The following is a 7336-nucleotide window of genomic DNA, read 5'->3' as shown; positions in this document are numbered from 1 at the left end:
GGTTTGTGGCCCATTGTGTCCTGCTAATGAGAATGGTAAAAACACCAGTATGAGGTTGTTTGGGAAGGGAAGGAGCTTCTGTTGAGCTCTAGAAAAAGGTTTCAGATCCTCTTAATTCAGGAACGAAGCCTCTAGCCATGGGAGCGCCAAATCTGCAGTGAGTCAAGACCTTTCCTGTTTTCATTATCCCAAAGGCTTTGAACACCCTTGAACTTTAAATCCCTGCAAAATGGCCTTTGGGGAAACTGGGATATCTTTGAGTCCTGGAGCTCAAAAGAGAGCATTCCCTTGAGTTCTTCTTTCCTAAGGGGATGCTGAACTGTGGTGAGCTCATGGGCCCTGGGTGACTTGGGCTACAGCTGGTCTGATGGGGGCTGATAGCCCTTCCCAGCCCACAGAAAGAAAGGAGTTCTCTCTGTGGAGGGGAGCAGTTGGAGGGTGATGTTGCCTTGTCTTAGTGCTTCTTGATGGAGTGTGAGCACAGGAGGCTGATACTGGGCTGAGGAAGCTTTTCCTCTCACTGCACTCCCCCTATAACCTCAGAGGGACCAACAAGGTGTTCCCCCACCAGATCCTGCAAGGCTCATCTGCTGCCCAAGATCTGTGACATACAGCTCTTGCTTTTGTTCTTGTCTCTGGAATGATATACTACAGACATCTCCTGAGAGCTCATAAAACCACTGCTTGGAGATGGTGGAGAGTGTGATCTCAGTTACGTGCTCCGAGCAGGCTGGAAGAGCTCATCCGTTTCCACTTGTGCTGTATGGACATGCTGGAGCCTGAGCTCACTGGAAGAAGCAGCATCCCTAGAGTGGTAAGAAGTAGGTGACAGTATCCGGCCCTGGAGACTGGCAGCAGGGCAATAGGGACCCTTTAATCAATGGGAAATGGCCAGGGAGAGACAAGCAGAGTGCATTAATTATGCATCTTCTTGGGGACAGAGGATAGAGCCTGGGGGCTGCAGACATGCCTCATGCTTTGGTTTGGGCAGCTTATGGCAGCTCCTGGCCCTCACTGGGCTGGGGACACTGGGCTAGGAGGGTCTGTCCCTTCAGCCACTGAGAGGACATGGCTGTGGCAGGACAGGAGTACTGCACAGTAACATCACTTACCAGCAAGACTGTGGCCAGGAGTACAGTACCCCAGGACCTGGTCACCTCACGTGGGTCATGGCCATGGGAGGTGACCCAGGTAGGGGGCAGGACCTAGCTAAGGTCCTCTGAGCGCCTCTGCCTGAGAGGGGTGAGCACCATCCCCACCTCCTTCAAGGTGCCAGCCGGGAGCTGGTGTTGGTGCTGTGGGCACTACACATCTTGTAGGAATAGGGCAGGAAAAGCCACCTTGAAGAAAGCAGCGGCAGGCTGGCACAACCCTGAGTGGTTCCAGGCCATGACCAGGCTGCAGATGCCCTAGAAGTGATGTCTCAGCTGCTGTGTGTTTTCCTCCCTCCCCCATCGGTGCCCAGAGTGCCCTCACCCCTGTCAGGCAGTGCCAGGGGCAGTTGTGGGCAGGAACCTACTGGTTTTCTCCCGGCAGCAGCAGAGGCAGCCGGTGCTGGGACTGTGAGGCTGACGCACGTCCTGCAGCCAGGCGCAGGTGACGTGAGCTGGATCATAGAGGAGCAGATGCTGCTTGTCACCATTCCCAGGCTGACCCCTCTCATCTCCCCTGCCAGCAGGGACAAAGCCAGGGGGCCCCAGAGGTCACTGAGGGGCACTGGGGCATGCAGCATTGCTAGGACGGGGGAAGGGGCTGTGCTTCACAGAGATGATCCCATAGGGCAAGGAAGGCTGGTGGGGGAGGGAGTTGTGCTGATGCTCCCAGCAGGATGGATGCCATGGGGCACACATCCCAGAGGGTGTTTTGGAGCCTGGTGGCCCAGTCTTTCCACCTCAAGCTGCTTGCTAGGGATCAAGGGACAGCAGTTCAGCTGTCCCCAAGACCCACAGTCAGGGCATAAATTGAGGGAAGAATTAGCTGCCACCAATCCCATCCATAGCTCCATTGCTGCCCCAGAATGGGCAGCTGTAGCTGTGATTCCTGCCCCCCTGCCATGAGAGGGATGATGGTATTCCCATTTGTCCTGGGCTGGAATTTGTAAATTTGCAGTGGGGTGATGTGACTCTTGCTGCCAGCACTGCTGCATGGCCTGTTAGATGTCTGACTCTGCTCCAGTTTCCCCATGCCTCATCCCACAGGACTGTGCAGCCTTAAAGACGCATGGCCAGCCTACAGGGTGCACCTCCAGCCTCTGAGGTGGTTGGGCATGGAGCAGAGATGACATGGAGGCTTGCAAGGCTTTGGGCTTTATTTCCACATTCAGCACAGCAGGAGCATGCCATGTTCCTCCTTCCCCCATCTCCACCACTTGCCTGGTGGGCACCTGTGAGCATCATTGTGGCAGGTACTGCTTGGGGTCCCCAGGGAAGGGCAGGGCAGGTGCCTGGTTGAAGTGAGCCACGAGGAAGATTCCAACAGTGCCACACACAAAGAGAGAGGCCATGATGAAGAAGCAGACACGGTCGATCACCTGTCCCACCATCATCCACTCTTCGCTCTCCTGCCAGTGGCACAAGAAGGGTGAGGGCTGTGCCCACTGCCCCCCATGCAGATCCCTCTGTCCCCAGCCCTGACTCACGCTGCTGAAGTCGTTCTGCTCCCGCGTGGCATTGGCGATGTAGTTGCAGGCATCCACACAGGCGCGGATCTCGGGACCTGCCTCCTCCAGGCTCTGGCAGAAGTCCTGGGTACTGCCACTCTCCAGACCACGTCCTGTGAGTAGCCAGCACAGCGGGCACCAGCAGGTGCTCAGCCACCTGGCACAAGGCCCAACTTCACAGGGAGGTGCCAACCCCCTGGGGTCACTCACCAATCTTCTCCAGCACGGTTTTCATCAGCCCATCTCTTTCCTTCTGCTTCTCAAAGAGCAGCTCGGTCCTGGCTTTCCAGAGCATGTACTCATCAGCTTTCACTATGAGCCCCAGGGAACTGCGTCTGCGGATGGCTCGTGGAGGCCCTGGGGTCTCCTCTGGCACGGCCATGCCCAGGTAGCGGGGCAGGAGGTGCAGGAATACCTGGGCACAGTGTCACCTGTGGGGATCTGTCCTCCTCATACTGCCCAGAGCACCCGGTGGGTGTGACTGGTTTCCCTGGCATTGTTTGGAGCATGGTGCTATTGAGCTGTTGGCACCTGCTTCCCCCCAGTGTTGGGAGAGGCTTGGTAGTATAGTCTGGTCCACTGGGGACATCTGGGGCCTTCTCTTTGTGCCAGGACTTGCACTCAGAGGAAGGCATGCCTGCCACCTTACTCTGCAAGGGACATGGCCTTGATCCCCAAATACCCATCCCATTCCCCCTGTATAAAGAGTAGGGGGATGATGGCAGGTACCTGGCGCACTCTCTGGGACATGGAGTGAGTGTTGGGCGTTCTCAGGGAGACGTTGAGGACAATGACAGCATTCACCACAATCACCACTGCCACCACCATGAGGAAGGTCAGGTATCTGGGGAGGGGGCACAGAGCCTCAGTAGGCCTGCTGGCTCACAAGCTATGGTAGTGCAAGGTCCTTCTCTGTGCCCTCCTGCTGGTGGAAGCTGGAGACAGGCAGTGAAACGGGGAGGTGGTAGCCCTCTGTCAGCCCCATCTGGGCTTAGGGATTTTTCTGTACCATGGTCCCATCCCTGGGCACTGTCTGCTCCACAGCACCTGAGACCCTGATGGCACAGTGTGACAAGAGGGCTGGCACCCCTATCCCAATGTGTCACTTACTTCCCAATGAGAGGCACAGCCTGGGAGGTCTCAGGCACCTTCTGGGCAATGAGGAAGAGGAAGACAGTCTGGGCCAGGAGGACATTGATGGAGACGGTGCATTTCTGCCCACCCGCTGCCAAAGAGGGGGAAAGGCAGAGTTTGGCACAGGGTAGTGCTGTGGGCATTGCCCTCCTAAGGCAAAAAAACCCCACCCAAAAGCTGAATTAGACAAGTCCTGCCTTGAGGCATTAACTATGGGATACCTAAAAATTTACACACTCCCCCCAATCCAAATACTACAGGAGTAGATGAGAGATGATACTGATAGTCCTCAAGCACAGAGGGGATGAGGAGCCCTTCTTGGAGTGTCGCTGTCCCCTTCCACATCCCCATGCCCGCATGGGGCACGGTCCCACTGTACCTTTGGCAGGCAGGAAGTAGACGAGCACACCCAGCGCAGAGATGAGGACACATGGCACAATGATGTTGATGATGTAGAAGAGTGGCTTGCGCTGGATGATGAGGTAGAAGATGACCTGCTGGTACTGGATGTCATCTGGGGTGAAGCGCTCCGCGTTGATGATCTTCCGAGCGGGGCGGTGCTTGATGGCCCATTCGCCGTTCTCTGCATCGTGATGGTGCCAGGTGAGTCCCACTGTCCCTACAGGGGTGCTGGGCCTCCAGCCCCCCAGTCCAGGGAGGAAGGGGAGGACTGGTGATTGGCATGGGCTCCTCAGGGCACCCAGGCTGTGCACAGTGCTAGAGACACTTGTGAGGGAGATGAGCACTGTGGAACGTGCCAGGGCACCTGGGCAAAATACCCCAAAAAGCAGTTGGATGGGGTTGCTGGGCACATAAGGGTGCCTTTAACCCCTTTGGGGCTCCCAGGGCTACAGCTGTGGGGCTGGGGTCCCCCCATCTCCCCATTTCCACAGTGCCACTGAGGGAAGCCAAGCGTGACAGTGGGTGACAGCTCACTGCTCTCTGGTGCTCTCCGCGGGAGCGATAGATTTTTTCCCAGTCAAGATCGCAACTCAGGCCGGTAATGAAAAAATAAATCTAGCTGCCCGAAAAGCATTTTGTTCCTTCAATACGCAATTAAAATGTGATGGAAAACGTCATTGTTTGGCCATGACAGCTACGTTCCCAGCATCAATCAAGCTTGCACGAGTGGTGCTCTCCGGCAGCAGCTGCCAGGCTGCAAGAGCCCCAAGATGGGGGGGGGGTTAGAAAAACAAATCTCTCCCACACTCCTGCTTCCACTAATAACTTAAGTGCCCATGTAATGGTGGGAGCTGCTAATAGTCCCTGAAGCCCTGCTTTTGGCAGCCAGCAGTGTAGCAGCAGATGTGCTGGATGTCCCCTGTGGTGGGACACCCTTGTACAGTGGCTGTGACTGCAGTGTCACCTGTGAAAGCCTCGGGGTCGATAAAGATCCACTCCACAGTCTGGCCATCCTCCACTGTCAGCAGCAGGTTGATTTCATTGGCACTGTACGTTTGGGACCTGGGGAGAGACAAGTTGGTGGCACAGGCTGGCATGTAGCAAGCTGGATGGGCAAGGGGTGCCAGTGTGGCACCTCCAGCTCTTCCTTGGGGTGCTTGGCTTGTCTGTGGTGCCTCCTACTAAGTGGCAGAGGATAGGCAGGAGGCACCCAGGGGCAAAGGTGGGCATCCCTCGCTAATCCCTGTGTCCCAGGAGGAGCTGCCATGGTGCCCACGCTCACTGGAAGACCATGGTGCAGTTCTGCCAGTCGAAGGGGAAGTAGGTGACGTGGATGACGCAGACGCTGCGGTAGATGGCAGGGGGCAGCCAGTAGATGCTGCCATCAGGGGACACCAGCACGTTGGTGTAGAGGGTGATTTCGAACGTCCCGTCAATGCTGGGGGGGAAAGGATGGGCTCAGCCCCAAACTCTGCCTGGGGGGAAGCTGCCACCCCTATGTGGGGACATGTCCCCATTGCCCCGTCGCCTACTTGTTCTCCAGGACGATGTCTGGCAGCCAGACCATGGTGGAGGGCACCCGCAGCAGCTGGATGTTGTCATATTTCTCGGGGTCCCAGCTCAGGCGATAATCAGACCATTGCTGGGAGAAGGAGAGATGAAGAGGAGGGATCATGCAGCCCCCCAAGATGAAAGAGATTGTGAGCTGTCTGTGCTATGCTGCCCACAAAATGGTCTCGTTTGGGGGTGCCCACAAAAGAGGGTGCAGGTTCCAGTGCCAGCCCCTCATGGGGTGCCACCCTGATACGCCACCCCTGGGCATGATCCTGCCTAGAGGAGAGGGGTCTCACCATCTCAATCCAGACGTTGGTGGTGAGGGTCTCCTCCCGTTCATTCTGGCAGGGAAGGAATGAGGGAGATGGCTTTAGTGCCCTGCCTTCTGCCCCACTAGCGGGAGCAAATTCTCCCCCCGCCGCCCCCGGGGGGTCTCTCACCAGGGAGATGAGGTTGGTGAGGGTGAGCTTGAGGGAGACATCGATGATCTCATCCCCCCGGGCCGGACGCAGTTGTGGATTGTAGTTGGACATGAGGTCCTGGAACAGTTTTTCCTCTTGGTTCCTGCAACTCACACCTGGGAGGGCACACGCCGTGTGACACCGCGGGGGGAAGGCAGTGGGGTCACTGATGGCCCCTAGACCTGATATGTTGAGGGGGGAGGCACAGGGGTGGGTGCATGGGAAAGGGATGCCCAGGTGCGTGTTGCTGCGGGTGTGTGCGCTCTGCTCCGCGATCCTGACAGTCCCGCCGCTGCCCAGGCTGTGTCCCCGGCACGCCCTCACCCATCTCGCCCGGGGACCTCTCCAGGGCGGGACACGGGGGCAGTGGGCAGCCAGCACAGGTTCAGCCCGATGCCAGCCTGGTGCTGGACTCCCAGGAGTGACAAACCCCCAGGTGCAAAGGTGGGGGGTGGTCAGGTGCCCTCCAGGCCTCTCCCTGGCCGGGCAGATCTTACCTGCCAGGGTGCAGAGGACGAGCAGGAGGCCGTGGCCACGCATGGCGGTGCCGTGGGCGCAGGGGCTGCGGCTCCGCTCGGCCGCCTGCGCCGACGCGTTCTGGGCACGCTGTCCTGGCGCCCGCTGGGACAGGACAGCTGTCCCCCGCCACCGTCAGCTGTTCCCAACAGCCACGGGGGCCCGGGAGGGACGCGTGACCACCCACTTCCCCCGCTGATGAGGCGATGCCAGAAGCTGGGAAGCTGGGAAGCTCCTCTGGCATTTTGCGCCGGAGAGGTTGGGAGTGGGGCAAGGGGCAAAATGAGCTCTGTGCTGTGGGGTTCCCCGTGTCTCCCATAAAGGGGTGCACCTCCTTGCAGATTATGGGAAAGGGGTGCCCTCCCTGCCAGCACATCCTGTCCCTGCCATGGCAGTAGCTGCCCCCAGAATACAGGGTGGGGAAGGGGCAGGCAAGTCCCATCACATCAGCCTGGGGAGCGATGCCTTCCCCCCGGGGGTTCAAATCCTTCCAGCCCCCGTGTAGAATGGTCACAGGGAGAGGGGGATGGGGGTGTGGGGGTGTGCTGAGATTCCTGGCTCAGTGGAGAGGATGTGACAGCTGTCCTGGGCCACTGCCAGTGGGGGGATG

At 58.2% G+C, this 7336-nt stretch overlaps 1 protein-coding gene across 1 annotated transcript; it reads right to left on the bottom strand.

Moving 5' to 3' along the window:
* Positions 1–2290: 2290 nt before the first annotated feature.
* CHRNG (cholinergic receptor nicotinic gamma subunit) lies at positions 2291–6826 on the bottom strand. The gene is made up of 12 exons (XM_059855620.1): positions 6708–6826; positions 6190–6326; positions 6046–6090; positions 5728–5837; positions 5478–5633; positions 5160–5257; positions 4173–4376; positions 3770–3884; positions 3389–3503; positions 2870–3074; positions 2639–2772; positions 2291–2560 (listed from the first exon to the last, which is right to left on the bottom strand). Exons 1-12 carry the CDS (start codon positions 6748–6750, stop codon positions 2393–2395), a joined length of 1530 nt encoding a protein of 509 aa, XP_059711603.1. The 5' UTR covers positions 6751–6826; the 3' UTR covers positions 2291–2392.
* Positions 6827–7336: the final 510 nt, after the last annotated feature.

Source organism: Haemorhous mexicanus, chromosome 10 (assembly GCF_027477595.1).
Source record: "Haemorhous mexicanus isolate bHaeMex1 chromosome 10, bHaeMex1.pri, whole genome shotgun sequence".
Classification (NCBI taxonomy): Eukaryota; Metazoa; Chordata; class Aves; order Passeriformes; family Fringillidae; genus Haemorhous; species Haemorhous mexicanus.
The sequence above is the reverse complement of the archived record's forward strand: the minus strand, read 5'-3'. Positions and strand labels throughout refer to the sequence as shown.

Coding starts and splice junctions, on each gene's coding strand:
- CHRNG (XM_059855620.1), bottom strand. CDS start 6,750: ATGCGTGGCCACGGCCTCCTGCTCGTCCTCTGCACCCTGGCAG. Junction 6,327..6,707: donor CGTCCTCTGCACCCTGGCAG/GTAAGATCTGCC, acceptor GTGCCCTCCCAG/GTGTGAGTTGCAGGAACCAA. Junction 5,838..6,045: donor CCAACGTCTGGATTGAGATG/GTGAGACCCCTC, acceptor TCCTTCTCCCAG/CAATGGTCTGATTATCGCCT.